The sequence below is a fragment of the Carettochelys insculpta genome, chromosome 9 (assembly GCF_033958435.1).
Source record: "Carettochelys insculpta isolate YL-2023 chromosome 9, ASM3395843v1, whole genome shotgun sequence".
In the NCBI taxonomy this organism is placed as follows: domain Eukaryota; kingdom Metazoa; phylum Chordata; order Testudines; family Carettochelyidae; genus Carettochelys; species Carettochelys insculpta.
The window spans coordinates 34000360-34019924 of NC_134145.1; the positions used below are offsets into that span (position 1 = coordinate 34000360).

General features: G+C 44.4%; 1 protein-coding gene across 2 annotated transcripts in view; it reads left to right on the forward strand.

Moving 5' to 3' along the window:
- Positions 1-19565, forward strand: part of MTF2 (metal response element binding transcription factor 2) — a 52872-nt gene that overhangs the window by 16435 nt on the left and 16872 nt on the right. Inside the window, exons 2-6 of one of the 2 annotated variants that reach the window (XM_075002954.1) lie at positions 11382-11580; positions 11705-11786; positions 15491-15586; positions 15973-16073; positions 16338-16486. In XM_075002954.1, coding sequence (XP_074859055.1) covers positions 11382-11580; positions 11705-11786; positions 15491-15586; positions 15973-16073; positions 16338-16486 — 627 coding nt within the window. Of the gene's footprint in view, positions 1-11381; positions 11581-11704; positions 11787-13923; positions 14100-15490; positions 15587-15972; positions 16074-16337; positions 16487-19565 lie in introns of those variants that run through there. The other variant, XM_075002955.1, reaches the window with a different exon arrangement.

Below are 19565 nucleotides of genomic sequence, written 5' to 3' on the forward strand. Positions count from 1 at the left end.
TGTGAAAAAAGAAGAAGCCAGTGCTGCCTCCACAACTTGACATTTACGATCTCTCGTCGGTCATCAATGCAACATTTAATGGAATTGTCAGAAAGCAAAATAGTGTTTTCTTGCTTCCAACACCTAGCACAATATCAGCTGCTTTCGACGAGCAAGGCGGGTAACAGACCCAGCTTTCAGGAAACACACCGGCTGTTTGGGGAGGGGAAGCAGCGCATCCTCTTCCTGGGATGCTGACTCTGGTGTGCAGCTGCGGGACCTCACTCCCCGTTCCCCGTGCTCCATTTTTGCAGAAGGCAGTGCTTTTTTCGTAGAGAAAGCGGGGGTGGAACTCAAGCCCCACCCCGCCTCTACACCAGAATTCAAGCCCCCGGCTTAAACCTCCCCACCCCACAGTCCCACTCTGCATCCCCTCTCGACCTCAGGTGGCTTACGCCTTCCCCCTCAGCCTCATATTGCCCCCAGGCTTCATCCCTGGCACCCCCAGCCTGCCTTCCAGTTCTAAGTCAATGCCCTCCCTCAGTCACCCTCTGGTCTCCTTCCCCTCCCCCAGACCCAGGCACCTCTAGCCTCACCCCCACAGCTCCTGGCCTAATCCCACCCCCCTCCTCCCGTTCTCCAAATCCAGGCACCACGAGCCCCCCACTCTTACCCCATCTCCCCTTCCCTAGAGCTAGGCACCCCAGCCCACCCTCTAACCCAGTGGAGTCCAAATGCACTTGAATGGATCACCACATGCCCCACACCCCCACCCCCACCCCGAGCTAAGCACCGCCCCACTTCAGCCAGGCACCCTACCTCCACCACCCTCCTGCATATTGCCAGTGACTCAGTGGAGCTGTGCTGCCCCAGGCAGTGTGCCAACCACCGGACCCCTGGTGGACCCTCACCTTGGCCCCAGCTGGGCTGACGCCAGCCCGGCCGCATCCTGCTACAGGCTGCGAAGGCTTGTTACAGCCCCATGCTGGATATGGCTCTGGCTGCATGGGCACCAGCTCTGCCCCAACTGGGCTGCCATCATGGCTCAGGCCCTGCAGAGACCAGCTGCAGCACTGGCCCTGGTCCCGGCCCAGAGGCCATTCAGGCTGCAGAAGAGCAGAAGGTTTCTCTGGAAAAATAGTGGTACCTGGCTCTCAGCCATCCTTAGGGGTATGGGTTTGGTTTTATTCTAGATTAGGTGGGATGAGGAGAGTCCGGGGTAGCTGTTCAGGTGTTGAAAAATGCTAGTAACTTCACTTGCTAGTCATTGTGATGTTAGGCACATGCCACAAAATACGTATTGCTATTCAAACCTGCACAGTTATCACCAAGAATTCAGACTGGTACATAGATTAATCTCTTGATTAACCTGTCTTCACAAGACTATTGCCATTTTCTTTGCTGCAAAGAGCAGCAGTCTGTTATAGTTCATCATGGTGCCTTCATCAGTCTGAGGTTTTGCAGCTGCCCCTACTTGTCTCAAGAATTAACTATAGCTAAATCTCCATTCACTGAACATCTTCAGCATAGCCAGATGCTGCACGATTAGGTAGTGCGTCCTCAATGAGCTTCTGACTTGCATATATAATTCTTCTTCAAAGAGTTTGTGCGTTTTGATATCTTCCATGATTGCTTATTCCATCAGATTGCTTTCAAATATTCCTGAAAAGCTTTTTTAACCTGTAGACCCCTGATTTTTGCAGAGGTTGCATTGTTGGCAACCTCCACGTAAGCTGAATTTTCATGTAACTTGGGGGAGCGATCTCCCATGAGTGGTGGGGAGATGGGCGCCAGACTCCAGCTCCCCACGACTCACAAGTCAGGAAACTGACCAGCACCATGTCCACCAGGTTCCTGGCTCCCCACTGCTCTGGGAGCTTGGGGAGCTAGGGAGAAGCTGCCCTGCTGTGACTGCCTGACTCGCTTCCCTCAGTCCTTGCTTGTATAGGTTTAGACCAACTACAAGTTATAGCTACGGGAACGCATTTGAGGTGGTAAGCTGTATTTTCTTTAGCACCATAGTTTTTCTTGAATGGTCCAGTGTAAGATATCATCACCACCACAGCCTGAAATTGGTTATGACTGAATTTGGAAGCTTTCGATTCAGACTTAAAAATCTGTCTTCTCCAAGACCTGACTCTTCATCTTCAGAAGCATGGCTTTTCAAAAGGTTGGGAGTCTTTTTTGCTCCCAACAGCACTGTTTTTAAACACAATAGTCAGTTCGTTATAGTGGACAGAACTGCACAGGTAGTTAACACTTGTATTGTTGATGCACTGCTTTTGGATCTGCTTTCTATTCTTGATTGGTAACCTTGACTAATCTAGTAGATCTTGTAATTGATTTCTGATTGGTTTTGGTACCCTTTCAGATTAGCTTTGGCTGCAAAGAAAGCCATGTGAGTAGATTGCCAAATTCCGGTGCAGGCTGTTTTGCACAGACACCTGAGCATCTGCAGGACAACTTTTTGGTGTGTTAATAGGTGGCGACCTCTTCTGTATTCCTTGGTGACGTCACTGATACCTGTACTTCATTCTGATGAAAGGTGACTGACACAAAAACCTACTGTTCCAACTTCTCTCAGGTCCACTTCAGTTTCACAGAAATGATGCCACCATATACTTGGATCTCCTTCATGTGAGATTTCTTCCACAGTGGAAGCAAATGGAACTGTGATGCAGATAACGTAGTGTTGACTGTAGTACTGGGTGAAGTCATCGTCTTGGGCTTATTTCAGTCTATGTAGAAAACATTGCTTGTGCTTGTTACTGATGTGCTCAGTAAAAATGGTCTTGAAGGTGCAGAGGCCACAGGAAATTTGCGCATATCCCACAATAACAGGAGTCTATCTGACTGACTGGCTCTACTATCGCTTCTTCACCTTGCGTGTGAGCCTGTTGACATCACAGGCTATGGATAATGACAGCCTTGCACACCAAAAAACTAGTGAAGTGGATGGGTTTGCTGAGTCATGTTTAGGAAAGCTCTTCATCTTGCCCTGATGTCAGTAGCTGGACATGTTGGTCAGGAAGCCCAGGGATCCATACCAGGGTACTTACGGAACTTATGGTAGAATGTCTTGTCCTTGAGCTGACTTGGAAATTTGTGGTTTTTTTTTTTTTTGGTTTTTTTTTTAATTTCCCCCTCCTCCCCATGCTGTTAGTCAGCTCACCAAAAGATAACTTTGCTTTCACGTTTGTTTCTGATGCTTACTCAAATGTAATTTTTTTCTGTTGGACTCTTAATGAAAAGTTATTTTCATTAAATATGTTTTGGGGGAAGAAAGTTCATACGTGACTTAGTTTGCATTCTTGAAGTTTTTAGAGACGTGTCTCTGACTTGATCTCACTATCAGTTCTTGGCAAACTCAATGGGTCACTGATGATCTTTTTTTAAATCACTTTTTCCAATTTACAATGTTTAGTGCTGTTTTAAATTGGCTGCTGTGAACTAAAATTTTTCTTAAACAAAAAACCCTCATCTTCCCCTATTCCTGGTTCTGTACTTGCATCTTAGTAATAATCAGCAGCCTCCATATTCAGTTTCCAGAGAGTTTTCCTTCTGTCTAGAAGTTATTTCCTCTTTATCTACAATCTTAATTCCTGTAATTCAGTTCCAAAGGTTCTTCCAGTTTAACACACTCTTGGTCCTCCTTAAGAATTTATTTTTCTTATATAGTGCTTTTAATAGAAAAATAGTTGTCATAAGTTATCTTTATGAAAACGAACGAGTGGTTCCCACCAATGGCAGGGTGGCCTAGTGGCTAGGCCCCCTTGTCAGGGCCTAGGGGCTCAGCGTGTGAGTCTTCAGCCCCCACCTGAGAGGCTAATGGATAAATTTTGGGTGTGGCCCAGAGAATCTAGTTTTCCCTCTGGCAGGAGAGAGGGTTCCCTGGGAGGGGCTTCCCCCTTTGTGCCAGGGGGAGGGTCCTGCGGTTCCATCTTCTGGCCGCGGACCAGGTTGTAGCTCTGGCTTGGGCCCTGCTTACCTCAGAGCCAGCTCCTACCTCTTGGCTGGTCATCCCTGAACTGGGCTGGCTTCCCTCCTTTTATGCTCCTGCAGGCCTGCCACTGGCTGCAGATGAACCGGGGTGGGGCTGTTTGGGTAAACAGGCCCTGTTTAACCCCTGCCCTGCCTGTCCTTCCTCTCTCACTCTTACAATGAAATATGTACCAACATTTACAATATGTAACAACTCGTACATGAGTGTGGAACTTATTTATTTTGTCTCTTAGTTTCTCTCCTATGTTAAACCCCCTCCCCCCCAAAAAAAATAAAAAAAGTAAATGAGACATACAAAGGATAACTTTGGGGTTTTTAAGCTTTGCTGCATTATTATTTGTACTGTGGTGGCACAAAGGAACCCCAGTCATGGACCAGGGCGCTATTGTGCCTAGGTATTGTACAAACACAACAAAAGATGGTTCCTTCTCTGTAGGCGTTGAGGTGAAATTTATGATATGTGAAGAGCTGGAAGGCTTATTTTATCTCACATCCCCAATTTTTTCTCCTTTTACATTAGAAATACGGGTTCTTTCTAGGATGGATGACTCTGACTGGAGAGCTAGTGAAATAAGTATCAGAGGGGTAGCTGAGTTGTTCTGTACCTTCAAAAACAACAAGAAGTCCTGTGGCACCTTATAGACTAACAGATATTTTGGACCATAAGCTTTCATGGGCCAAGATCCCCTTCATCAGATGCATGATGATATTCCAAGAATTAAGAGTCGACAGTCACGTACAGGCTTGTCTCGACTGCAGATTAAGTCGACTTAAGGCACCTTATATCAGTCGAACTACTGGAGTGTGTACACAGCAATGCTCCTCCGACTAATTTAATTCTCTTGCTAAGATGATATAATAATACCACCTTGCTGAGAGGCATAGCACTTAGGATAATGTGTAATTAGAGCAATGAAGTATTGATGCAGACTCTATATTGCTTATGTCACACTGAGTGACCTTCAGAAAGTATCCTGTAATATCTATTGTGATCACTCTGGTCACTGGCATACACAAGATTGCACCTCTTTCTCTTAAATACAGTAAACCCTCAAAATGCACAATTTCGAGTTGCCCTTAATTTACATTAATGCCTCCCATCTCATGTGAAATTCGAGTTATGTGAGAGTGGGGGGGAATGCAACTCTTGCATAACTTGAGGGACTACTGTACCTAGGACACTTCAAATTGTTCTTCCTTTTTAATAGGATTGATGAGCTCATGTAACATCTGACTAGCTGACCCTATGGGATCTGTGCAGGAAATGCATTCCTCCCTAGAGTACATCAGAGCTGATGCGTTGGGCTTATGGGGAGAGGAGGCTTTGCAGAGTTGCAGATCTGCTGCAGGCACAGGAACATGGCTTAGGGTGTGAAGGACAAGGCGTATGTTAGGATACAAAGCAGTGCTCTTCAAAAATGAAGGAAGTGAGGCAGCCGTACCAGAAACTAACAGTTGCTCGGGTATTGTTGCATACATACCACTTCTAGAAGGAGCAGCTTGCCATCTTTGGTAGCAAAACTCCCATAGCTACTAAGAGCCCCATGGATACTTTAGAGGGGAGCTGGAGTCAGTGGCCAGTGGAGTAAACCATGAGGACAACATAGTGACAAACAAGGGGAGTTGGAGGAGAATGGGGGCAGGGTCATTCAGAGGCATGGCAAGCCAGGCCCTCCTGTTTAATTCCAGAGCATTGTAGCCAGTCCCAGTACTCTGGCTCTGGTGTGCCTAATGCAGATGGAAGCGCTAGTAAGTACTTATTGGCTATGTCTACACCAGCCCAAAACTTCGAAATGGCCATGCAAATCTGCAGTTAGGAATAAGGGGATTTTGAAGTTGCCGAGCTCCTTTCGAAAAGGAGCCCCGTTTGGATGAGCCACGCAGCTGCGAGTCGCGTCAATTTCGAAGTGCCATGGCTGCTGGCATTCTAATGAGGTGCTGAATATGTATTTCAGCACTTCATTAGTAAACTTTGAAATGGCCATTTGCATGGCCATTTCGAATTTTTGGGCTAGTGTAGACATAGCCATTGTGCTTTAATTCTGCAAAGGTATATGCTAATGTTATGGTTTGCTCACCGGGGTTGAAGAGAGATTGAAGGAACCAACAGAGGAACAGCTTCTGTCTGGTTCTTATTCTCCTATGTAACGAGGCAATAGTGGTCCCTTTGTTAAAAAAATTAGTTTATACACATTTGGATGTCCTGGGAGTTCTCCATGGAGATCTCTAGCAAACTTTTATTGAGGTAATCGGCAATTCTCTGTCACAGGTTACTTGGGTACTTGAAAGCTGTTACCATGTGCATTCTTAGTCTTCTCTTATACAGAATGTTCTTTGTCCTCCCTAATAGGTCGTATTTTTTAGACCTTTAATAATTTTCTTGCTATTCTCTGGGCCTTCTCCAGTTTATTCTCATCTTTCCTGAAATGCAGTACCCAGAACTGGCCACAGTACTCCAGCTGAGGCCCAGCCACCTCAGAGTGGAAGAATTACTTCATGTGTCTTGCTTATAACACATCTGTTAATACATCCAAGAATTATGTTTGCTTTTATTTCTAACAGTGTGTTGTGCTGACTCATGTTTAGCTTCTGGTTTACTATGACCATATATCCCTTCTTGCAGTACTTCTTCCTAAGCAGTCATTTCCCATTTTGTATTTGTGAAATGGATTGTTCTTTCCTAAGTGGAGTACTTTGAATTTGCCCTTTTTGAATTTCATCTTGTTTAACCTCCGACAACTTGTCCAGTGCGTGCAGATCATTTTGAAATATAATCCTCTCCTCCAACAAACTTTCCCAGCTTATCAACCACAAATTGTATAAGCACATTCTCCATGCCATTATCTAAATTAAGGAAGATATTGGATGGAACTTGTCCAAAAATGATCCCAGAGGAACCTCACTTGTTGTGCCTTCCTAGGATGACTGAGCCATTGGTACTTACTCTCTGAGAATGGTTATCTACCAGTTAGGCACCCACCTTATACTAGTTCCATCCAGGTTGCATTTCCCAACAATGTTCATAGGAAGGCCATGTGAGACTGTCCAATGCTTTACTAGACTCTAGGTATACTGTATCTACCATTTCCCCCTTACCAACAAGACTTGCTATCCTATCAAAAAAAAAAAAAAAAAAGCTATCAGGTTGGTTAGACATGATTTGTTTTTGACAAATCCGTACTGCCTGTTACGTTATCTTTATTATCTTTCAGATGTTTGCAAATGTATTCCTTAATTATGTGCTCCACTGTCTTTCCTGGAACAAATGTTAAGCTGACTGGTCTGTAATTTCCTGGGTTGTTCATATTTCCCTTTTTATAGATCCTTTTCCAGTCTTCTGGACTCTTTCCTGTCTTCCATGACTCTTCCAAGATAATAGCTTCTCACATACCTCCTCAATCAGCTCTTTGAATATTTTAAGATGCATTTCGTCAGGTCCAGGTGATTTCAAGACCTCTTACTTTCATAAGTAATTTCTAATCTTTTCTTATTTCAACTTCTGAACCTACCTCATTTTGTCTATGGCTACATGTACACTACAGCAATCTTTTGAAAGAAGTTCTTCTGGAAGATCTCTTACAAACAAACTTATTTTCAGAGAATGTATTTACACCACAAAAAAGGTGGATTGAAAGATTGAGACGCTTTTTTGATAGAGAGCGTCTATACAGTCTCTCACTTCAAAAAAAATGGGCCAGGATCGAAAAATCCGTTGCCATGAGGACTGCCCTTCGAAAAAAGGGCCTGCAGAATGTCTACACATGCTTTTTATTTTTGAAAGAAGCTGCCCTTCCTGACCTGGGAGCAGAAGAGGGGCTTCCAGAAGAAAAGCTGCCTTCTTTTGATTTCAGATTGAAATAGTGTGTTTTGTGCATAGACGCTCCGTGTGTTCTTTCGGAAAAGGGCCAGATTTTCCGGAAGAACTTGCTAGTGTAGACACAGCCTGTCATTCACTATGCTGGGTATCCGCTCGCCACCAACCTTGTTGAAACCTGAAACAAAGAAGTCATCAAGTTCCTCTTCCATTTACACATTTTCTGTTGTTGCTTTTTCCCTCTTCAATGAATATTGAAGAGGACCCTATCCTTGGTCTTTTTCTTGCTTCTAACATACTTTCAGAATAAAAACAGAAGAGTGGTCAAGTAGCACTTTAAAGACAAACAAAATAATTTTAGGTGAGCGTTTTGTGGGACAGACGCACTTCTTCAGACCATATGTTACTGTGTCGAATTTGAATATGAAAGAGAGCTCAGCAGCTTCTCTTTCTAAAGCAGACTGAAAATTCTTCTTCAATAAGACGCAAACTCTTAAGTCGTTAACAGAATGGCCCACTCCATTAAAATGTAGACTAACTGGTTTGTGGATCAGGAATGTTTTGATGTCTATTTTATGCCCATTAACTCTTTATCTAAGAGAGTCTGAAGTCTGTCCAATATACAAAGCATCTGGGTATTTTGGGTATTTCCTATCCTTTCGGAAGGACTCCCCATAGGGACGAGCCGCGCGGCGGCGAGGCGCGTCAATTTCGAAGTGCCGCGGCTGCCCGCATGCTAATGAAGCGCTGAATATGAATTTCAGCGCTTCATTAGTAAACTTCGAAATGGCCATTTGCGTGGCCATTTCGAAGTTTGGGGCTAGTGTAGACGTAGCCTTTGATAATTTTTCTTCTGATTTGTCAATGTTGATTACTGTTTTTGGTTCTCTGTGCCTTTAATATTGAGTCTGTTCTGTTATGGCTATGGTCTGAAGAAGTGGGTCTATCCCACGAAAGCTCACCTAATATTATTTTGTTAGTCTTTAAAGTGTTACTTGACTGCTTTTTTGTTTTGATAGTATATAGACTAGCATGTCTCCCTCTCTGATACTTTCAGAATGTTTTCTTTTTGCCTGTTATGTGTCTCTAGCTAAAGTTGAGCTCATTCTGTGCCTTCGCCTTTCAAATTTTGCCACTGTGTACTTGTGATATTTTCTTTATAATCATCATTTGTAATTTGATCTTCTTTCCACTTTTTGTAGGACTCCTTTTGAATTTTTAGATCATTCAAGATCTCCTGATTAAGACAGGATGATCTCTTGCTGTGTTTTTTTACACAGTGAAACTGTTTGCTCTTACGTCTGACAAAGCGGGTCTTTGACCATGAAAGCTTATTGCTTCAAAATATCTGTTAGTCTATATGGTGCCACAGGACTTCTTGTTGTTTTAGGTTAACTTGGCTACCTCTCTGGTACTACATCCTTAATGTCTCCTTGAAAAGCTCCCAACTGTTTTCAATTTGTTTTCCCTCTTAGACTTGATTCCTAGGGGACCTTACTTACCAGCTCCGTGAGTTTGCTAAAGGCTGCCTTTTTGAAATTCGTTGTCTGTATTTTACTCTTCTCCCTCTTACCATTCCTTTGGATCATGAATTCTATCATTTCATGATCACTTCCACCCAAGTTGTCTTCTGCTTTTAAATTCTCAACCACTTCCTCCTTATTTGTTAAAATCAAATCAATACACATGAATGGAATATTGATATAGGTGGGTATAGCTTGCTCAGGAAAGTCAGGCTGGGAAGAAGGGGAGGAGATAATTTGATTGAGGTTATCTTCCTCCCTTATCTCCCTCTCCTTACCTTTCTCCACCTTCTGGAACTTAAAAAAAAAAAAAAAAAATTGTCCCCAATACATTCCAAAAACATGTTGGATAATCCACGCCCTATTGTGTTATTTTCCAAACAGATATCTGGATAGTTGAAGTCCCCCATTACTAAAAAGTTGTGAGCTTTGTGTGATTTTGTTCAGAGAGAGCGGGGAAGGAGAAAAAAAAAAAGCCTCCTCCACCTCTTCGTCTGGTTAGGTGGTGTGTAGTAGATCCCTACTGTGACATCACACCTTGTTTTTTAGCCTTTTATCCTTATCTAGAGACTCTCAATAAGTTTTTCCCCTATGTCCATCTCAACCTCAGTCGAACTATGTACAATATGTTTCAATATGAGGCAACACCTCCTTGCTTTTTTCCTAGCCTGTCTTTCCTGATCAAGTTGTACACTCCTGTACTAATATTCCAGTCATGTGTATTGTCCACCAAGTCTCTGTGATGCCAAATGTGTCATAGTTGTTTACTCACTAGTGTTTATAGGTTCTTCCTGCTTATTCCCCATACTTCTCACATTAGTGTACAGACAACAAATATAGTGATTCTTGTCTCCCCCCACCCCCTTTTGCCTTGTCTCTTCCTTTATTCCTGCTATTACAGCCCATGCTGCCCTCAATTTCTGACCTGTCTCCTGGGTCTCCATGTTTATGACTTAACTGTGGGTTTTGGTCTCCTGTCCCTGTCAAATCTGGCTTAAAGCTCTGCTCACAAGGTTAGCCAGTCTGCATCTGAATTCTGTCTTCCCCTTCCTTTTATAGGTTGACCCCATCTCTGCAGTCCTTCTTCCTGGAATAGCATCCCATGGTCAAGGAAGCCAATGCCCTCCTGGCAAAACTGTCTTCGCAGCCAAGCATTCCCCTCCAGTGTGCAGCTATCTCCAAACTTGTGTGGAAAATGAAAAATTGTTTCCCATCTCCACTTCAGAAATGTAACCAAATGACAGTTATGGCTCAGAATGTAGAGGTCCCCAAACTGGGGTGTGCCACAGAACTTGGAGGGGGATGTGTGGCTTGTGTGTGGGGCAGCCCTTGCAGAGGAGGGGAGTGAGAAGGAATTCCATACAGCTCCAGGGCAGGGGTGGCACAGGTGGGGCAGAGGTGGGGGAAAAAGGGGGTACAAGGTTATCAGGTGTGGAGACCATTACCATAGCGTACTTTTGGGACAATCTGCCACGTGTACTCTGTTGTTTAGTTTGTAACTGAGCTGTTCAAGTGGAGTTGGAAAGGAAATGTAGGAACGTGATAGTCTGCATAGGTAGAATGTTTCCTCTGCCTTTCTGTATAATCTGGAGAATGAGATGGAAGGCCAGATTTTCAGGCTGAATTTAAGATGTACAGGGTCAGCCAGAGCATAGGGGGAGATCTAAATACAGGTGGGTGAGCAGCTTGTTCTGGAAGAAGGGACAATTTGTTTAAGAGGTGAGTTGTAACTGTGTCTCGAATCATCTTATCTAGATCCATATTGCCCTTAGACAAGTAATTTCTATCACTGTAGTATAACAACGATTCTGTATGTTACCTTACAAATTTTGATGGCGTCACATTTAACCAGTCTCTTTCTTTTCCTTCCCTTTTCCCCCTTAGTCTCAGATTCCCTTGATTGGTTTTGGTGCGTTTTAAATTTTAATGCCCTTTTTTTCTAGTTAGTGATTTATCACAGTTCTAGGAATTGGCCGAGAATCTTTTTTGTTAATAACACTGACCAAAGTACAATTAACACATTTAATAAGTTACCCTAATTCAGCTTTTTCTTTTTGTTTTAGAGACTCTACAGGGGTGGGTAATTCACTGGTCCAAAAGCAGTCGTCTTTACGTCGAAATCAAAAGACCCCAACATCCTTGGCCAACCCATCCTTACAGGATGGGGAGAGAGCCAAAAAGCCAGTATGTAAATTTGAAGAAGGTCAGGATGTCCTAGCGAGATGGTCAGATGGCTTGTTTTATCTTGGAACTATCAAAAAGGTAACTAATTTTTAACCTGCAGCAAGCCCTTTAGCATCATACTTTGACTACAATGTTAAAACTTCCTTTTAACCTTTGTATATATTCACAAAGTTGTAATTGTGTCTTTATTTTCATTTTTCAGATAAACAAATTGAAACAGAGCTGCTTTGTTATATTTGAAGACAGTTCCAAATCCTGGGTTCTTTGGAAGGATATACAAACAGGCAAGAACTTCAGTTGCATTGTCGTCATTCAATTTTTTATTTAGATTAGATGTTACACTAAAGGGGCAATGGTGCTTACTTGAAATGAGTTAAAAACACATCCTAACTTGAGTAGTACATTTTAAAGATCCAGCCTCAATAAACCATGGCACGGAGAGGGAAGCAGATGGTCTTGCAGATTAGTAAAATTTATATATCAAGAACAATATATTAAATTTTAGCAGAAACCACAGGCAATTTATGCAGATTGTGAAGTGCTGATTTAAGATGCTTGCAGTGAGATAATTCTGTTATCAGTTGTATCACTGGATTTTGTAAACATCTTCAGTTTTCAGTTGGTTCTAAAATGTAGAGTAATCTTGCTGTTCTGTAACATTGAGGTGACAAGGTTGTGGATGACTGCATGATCTGCATTCTAAAGGGTCACACTTTCGTGGCCACATGTTAAGTGATAAATGGACCTGGCTATTGCTGCTACCAGTTTTTAGGCCAAACATTTTCCCTGCCATCTCAAAGTGAGATGTCCTCATCTTCAGAGTATCAGATTTTAAGGGGACAAAAGCAAATTTTTGGTTTGTTTTCTGAGAAGCTCTTCAGAAAGTCACATGCTTTGTTTCTGTGTAGCGTCTGTGGTACTTCAACTACAGCAACAGTTAAACATACTAGAATTGTCTAGCATTGGGGTTCAGGGTCTTGGAGGGGGTATAGGTACAGGAGACTATCCTGTTCTGGGGAAAGGGGTGTAAGGTCTGGGAGGAATTTGGGGTAGGGTGCTAGAAGCAGAGCAGGCTCTGGCCAGAAGGTGCTTACCTAAGCAGCTCACAACCAGCAGCACTCAGGAAGGCTTGCCTACCTGGCAGTTCCATGTGGCTTTCTGCTGAGCATGGAGGGCTTTGCACACTGCCCCTGCCACCAGCAAAATCTCTAGCTCCTGTTGGCCAGAAACCAGCAATGGGAGCTGAGAAATTTTGTGCTGCAGTGTCCCCACCTCCAACTAAATCTCAGCTCCCATTGGCTGCTTTCCATCCAGTAGGAACAAATAGGTTTGGTGGGGTGTGCAGGGGGCAACACCTGAAACACTTCCCCTCTGCAGCCATTGGGGCCGGCCATGGGCCCAATTAAAAGGTGTGACAGGCTGGCCCCAGACCATGGGCTGTTTCTTGCATGCCCCTGTGCTAGTAGGGTATTTGCTGGTTGTTTCTGAGGCACTTAAGGAGGGACTCAAGGCAGGAGCCTGAAGGTACGTGTGGCGGGGGTAGGGAGGGGGTTCAGGGCAGGGGCTGGTGGAGTCAAGGCAGGGACTTGGGGGGCTCATGGCAGTGGGTGGGCCTCTGGGGGGCTCAGGACAGGGACTTGGGTGGTTGCAGGAGTGAAGGCAAGGGGTTAAGGGTGTGTGTGTGCGTGTGCGTATGTGAGAGAAGTCAGGGCAGGGCATGGGGGGAGTGCAGGAGCTGCACAGGGGAGGGAAGCCCCAGGCCCTGCCAGAGCTGCATGTGGGGGGTGGGAGCAGAGGTCTCATATGTGACAGTTACTTTCTGTCCAAAAAATAGTTTCAGAATTTTCTGAATCTTGTGCTGTACCTGGATTGCAATTCTCTAGAATAAATGTAATCCCTCTCTTCCTCCTGTGTCCTGTCCTTATCCTCCATGGATATTCACATGGTCATGGGCATTAGAATCCAGGGGTCAGCAGCCTTTGTGAGGTTGAGTGCTGAAATTTGACCTTTTGACCTCTATGTATGGGCTTAGTGCTGGTGATACTTTTTAAAGTCACTAATAATCCTACTTAAAACATCTTCATTATAAATAAATAAAGATGCAGCGATTTACTGTTTAGGTTGGGGTGTCCAGCACATGGCTTGCGGGCCAGAATCCTACTTGTGGAGGCGTTTTATCCAGACTGCTAAGCTAGCAGCGGCACCATCTTTAAAGAGCCACTTGTAATTCTGGCCACCACTCCCTGTTCCAGCTCCTGTACAGTCTGGCAGCGGCAGCTCCCAGTGCCCTGCTGTGATGTACGTGAGGGGAGCTGGCAGGGTTGCTGTGGAGAACGCGGGCTTCATCTCTCGCGAGGGTTTGTCCCCACACAGCCCCCATAACGAGTGGTCCCAGCACGTGCTCATTCGCTCGCTCCCCAGGCGGCATGGCGGTGGAGCAGCCCCGCCGAGAGTGTCAAGCCGCTGAGTGTGCTGCTGAATGGCATCGTGCAGGTTGCCTGCTACGGCCAGGCCAGCATCACCGAGGAGCTGCTGTGGGGCCAGTTCTACCCTACCCTGAGAGGGCACCGCAGGAGTTCTGTGCCCTGCTCGCTAAGGTGAGCGGCGCCCGGATGGACAGACAGGCAGGTGCTGGATGGACTGGTTGGGCTGGAGGGACAGTGGGAGGGTTTTGGAATAGATAGAGGGACAGGCCTGGGCTGTGTTGCTGGAGGGGAGAGAATTGCTTGGGACAGAGGGGTGGTGGGGAGTTGTTGGGATAGACAAATGGACTGGCTAGGCTGGAGAGATGGGGAGAAGGGAGTTGTTGGGGTGGATGGACAGGCTGAGCTGGAGAGGCAGTGGGGGGGGTGTCAAGACAGACATGTTGAGAAGCTGGGCTAGAGGGGTACATGGGAGGGATTGGGTCGAAGGCTGAGGGTGGTTTGGGGCTGCGGATGGGGTTTAAGGCTGGGGGCAGGGTGGTGGGTGGTGGTGGTGGTGGTTTGGTACTGTTTTTTGTGTTTGGCCCCCAGACCATGTAAAAATTGCCATTTGGCCCCCAAATTAAAACGGCTGGGTACCCTGGTTTAAGGTGGTGGTTGGGAGCAATCGCTGGTCTTTTGTTAATCCACAGGCGGCATGGCTTTGAGCAAGCTCCCGGCTGCATGTGGAAGGTGGGGTGGGGTTGTGCTCCTGCCTCGCATGCCAATGAAATCTGCTCCTGTGCCATTCTTGGCACCCATGCCAGGGATTGCTGACCCCCGTTTAATCTACTAGCCGCTTGAGTAGTCACATGAGGCTTATGGCTAGCCTAACTGGAGAAGCAAAATATTTTTTAAATTAAATTTAGTTTTGATTCCCCAAATGAGAGACAGCATGGCACACACCTATCTGCATAACCTTCAAGTGCTGGTAACCTTGATATGATAAGAATCCTGATTTTTGATCTGTGTCTCAGCGAAAAAAGAAAGTGGGGGGGGTAACGGGGTGCCAGAATCTCTGCTCTAACAAAAGCTGTTTTCTCTGTTTCCCCACCCCACCCACCCAAGGTCCAAGTCTTGGGAGCCCCTTTGTCAAATTGCCCCAGACTTGGATCACTAGAGTCTCACACAAAGCACACCAGATTTAAAGACAATCTACGAAACTGCTAGAGCACTTAGTCAGGCTTTAAACAAAAAGCTTGCCTTAACGTTAATTCATTTGTAATTACAGCTTAAGCACTCTGTGGTGTATAAATGTTGCCTATTGCCAATGAAATACATGGTTAATAAACAAAACAGGTGCATGTATTCTATTCCATTGCAAAGTAGAAAAGCATGCATATCTCTACACTGAGTAACTTTTTCAGTGACTAGCGTGAATCTGATCCCTGCAATGCACACACATTTGACTTAGACTGCAAAAATAGAAATCACTGATCATCCTAACTAAAGATATCAGTCTAAATAGAGCTTTAACTGGGAAAATTCAAATATATGTAACCTGAGTTACACTTTCCTATTTTTAGGAGCCAGTGAAAGTGGGGAAATGGTCTGTACAATATGTCAGGAAGAGTATTCCGAAGCACCTAATGAAATGGTTATATGTGATAAATGTGGCCAAGGTAACTTCTGTTTATTGATGTTTGTTCTGTTTAAGACATTTTGGTTTATTCTCAGCTGTGACCATGGAAAGGCAAAAGAAGCGAGAGGTGGGATGCGTGCTTGATTACATTTGGCTTGAGTTTTTTGTAACATTTCAAAGTTCTTGTTTGTTGTAACCTGATGTACAAGGTCTGGTGATATGTTAGTACAATTTTTACCAAAAGAGCATATGGAAACACTGTTGATCTTATTAGCTGATCAGAATATTTTTAACTTAAATGAAGGGTATTTTTATGTTCTGTTTTAAACAACTTATTTTCTTTCTAAAACTCTTTAGTTCATGTAAATATGGGTAAAGGTTTTTAACGGTCTCTTGATAAGAGTAAAATCTGTATTTTGAATTCAGGTTATCATCAGCTGTGTCACACACCAAATATTGATTCCAGGGTGATTGATTCAGATGATAAATGGCTCTGTCGGCAGTGTGTTTTTGCAACAACAACAAAGGTGTGTTATGGAAATTTTTGTTTATCAGGCAGATATAACTTGTGCATCTATTCCTATGTAGTACTAATATGGTGATGAAGTCCAAAGTTGAAATTGGCAAATAAAAACTAGTCCTGTTTGAGAGAGTTCCTACAGTTCCAGGTTTTCAGGTAAAACTTCTCAATGTATTCATATGATTCGGTAAACCTTCATGTTGCAAGTTTTAAACTTTTCATAGCTACGCTTATTTTTTTTTAATAAAAACAGTAATCTGTTTTATTCCAGAGGGGTGGCGCGCTAAAGAAAGGACCAAATGCCAAAGCGCTACAAGTCATGAAGCAAACATTACCATATAACGTAGCAGACCTTGAATGGGATGCAGGCCATAAAACCAATGTCCAGCAATGTTACTGCTACTGTGGAGGCCCTGGAGAGTAAGTAAATCGAAATTTTCCTCAAAAGCTTTTTCTCCTTCATGGAACTCTGAAAACTTTGGCACTCATTCTGAAAATACTTAAGTTTGTGGTTACTGATGTGTATATTTTTGCGTTCTGATGTTGAGGCTTGGAAGCAGCTAATAAAGAGACAAGTTTTGAAGTAAATGGTTTTTTTTTTTTTTTTGTGTTTTTTTTTTTTTAATGTATCCAGTGGCATTATTTGGCTCAAGGACTATCTTTTTGTTCTTCATATAGCACTTGGCACAATGGGGTCCCCATCTGTGACTAGGGTTTGTAGACACTTGAAATAATGGAAATTTAGGTATTACTTTGTTGCATCAGGTCTTCGCGCACATTTATTGATCTGTTTTAGTTTTTATCATCCCACCAATGAAAGTGGTAGCTGTCATTGCCATCCACAAAAAAACTCTGCTTTCATGGCATTGCTTCTGATCTGCACTTGAGGTCAAAATTCTTCTTTGAGTGATTGTTCACATCTATTCTGATATGCACGTGCGTGTGCTGCATCCTTGATTATCAAAGAGTTTTCCCTAGCAGTGCCCATTGGGCCAGCTGTGAAGCCCTCTGGGGAGGTGCTGGTATGTCAATGCATGTATACAATAGCTGGCCCCCTCGCATTCTGTTCTTTCTAATACCAGTGACAGTCAGAGGAGCTCTCTGCCCTTGCCTTGGTTTTCTTAGGCTAGTCATTTATAGGTAGAATTAGCATGTTGTGTGTGTATATATATTGTTGAATGTAGTTGAGGGATTCCCCCCACCCTTTTTTTTTTTTACAATGTACCCCATGGTGCAGTTTTTTTTTCCCCATGCACCCAATTGTGTCAGCTATGGGAAGCCTATACCCACAGGCGACACACACAAAGATTATTTAAAGTGTCTGTGAGGGTCACCAGCCCGAAAAGTGCCCCAATTGCTGAGGATTCCAGTCTCAAACAAAAAAGGATAGGGATTACTGCTTCAAGTTACTCTTGTTCCAGGCCAAGAAAAGAAGCAAGCAAAGGGTGTCAGCACCACTCCACTGCTAAACCTTAGGGTTTGAGCATGTGGCGCCAATCTCACTCACCAGTGCTGCATAAAAAGAAAAAGGCTGACAGAAGATGCTCCCTGCCAGGCATGAGTGCAAAGACACTTCTGTTAAGTGGCCTGTGCACCACATTTCCACACCATTGACTCCAGCTCCGAGGCAGAGTCCACTGAGTTTGGTTCAGAGTCCTTCTCCAGAGAGGGAAGTGGATAAGGAGGTCAATCTCCCCTCAATTCTGGACATGTTTTCAAGCTGCGTGTGACTTGATTAAACTGACATTGGACAAATCTGTTAGGGTGCGTTGCAGCACTGAAGATTGTTCAGACATCATCTGTATTTGTGATTACAGCACCGTGTGCTCTCAAGCACTGGCTGCAATCCCAGTACCTGTACCACTGGCACTGGCTCCCCTCCAACCAGCAGCATTCACGGTACCAGCTGATGCCCCAACAATACAGCACTGAGGGCGGTCCTTCACTATGCGAAGGCTCTCTTCACTTTGGCACAAACAAACAGACTCTGCACTGATGACATCAGCACTGTGGTCAGCATCTGAATATTATTACTCAGGCTCTGACTCTTCAATATTGGGCAGGAGTAGATACAGATCACTCTTCTGGCGCCAATTGTGGGACTATTTGCAGCATTGGGAGTAGTGTTATTCAGGAGGTGCTCCTTCATGTCCTCCAAAATGGCCAGGGACTATGCAGTGGCCATTTTGGATTCTTTGGGCCTACCACTAGACCCAAGATCAGAGTTCCAAAGCTACATCAGTAGTTTCCACAACTAGAGGTCCACCTGCTGAAACTGAGGTGTCACACTGTTGGAGTACCTTCCCTGGATCACGTGACTGGAGGCTCAGGGACAATTACCAGTTTTAGTTGACCCTGTAGTCATTGGCCAGCCACTTGTGCTGACCCAAGGCTCTCTTGTACAGGACTCTCTCAGAGAGTCGAAGGTCAGGAGGACCCAGTGCCTAGGACATGATCTTCTTTGTCCTCACCTGACAAGGCCGTTGCAGGGGTGTTGGTCTCATCTTTGTTAGCTATAGACCTCAAAGGCCACCAGGACCTGCTATGCAGATTAGCAAAGAACCTGAACATTCAGGTGGAGGAAATAGTCAAAAGAAGCTGATCCCATGGGGACATACTGTCTTCTGATGGCCGCTCTAGAGTGGCCTTGCCAGTCATTAAGACCATCGGCACCACTTTCAAAACCTTATGGCAAACGCTGGCCTCTATACCCCCTACTGCTAAAGGGGTTGAGAGACATTATTTTGTGTCTCAGGCAGGAGATGAACACTTGTTTGCTGATCCAAAGCCACGGGGGCCAAGGGGGTTTTATTCCTTGTATTTCCTCATTCCCAAAGCTAAGAGAGGGCTATGCTTTATCCTGGACCCATGGTGCCTCAACTCCTTCCTAGCAAGAAGTCGATTTCTCATGGTCTCCTTAGCATCTTTAATCCCTTCATTGCATCTGGGGGACTGGGATGCTGCTCTTGATATGAAAGATGTGTACTTCCACATAGCCATCTCTAATGGATCTAACTCACCGCCATGGAGACTCCTGCTGGTCACAGGGATTAGCTCATCCAGCCTCCAAAGCACCCTCTTCTGATGGGGTCTTGGCCTCTGCTGCCTAACTCTGGAGGCCTTCACCTTGCAGGGAACCCTGAGCTCCCTATACCCACCTTGGCAGTGGCCCAACTCCTTGTCAATGGTGAGTGGCATTTCAGACTGTAGTTTGCTCCTCTAAAAAAAAGTTAGGTATTAGGGTTCTTTTGAAGATGAGGTTTATTTTCAAAAGAGCCTTGTCTACATTGTTTTTTTTTTTTTCTTTCAAAAGAATCTCTTCTGAAAAGATTATGCAAATGAAGCATGATATGTAAACCAGCACCTAATTTGCATTTTGATTTCCCTCATTTGCATTCCTATTTCGAAGGAAGAATGCAAGTATAGATGTAGCCCATGTGGGCACAAGTGTCAATAGCAGCCTTTATTGCACAGGTTCCAGTGCAGGGTATCTGTAGGG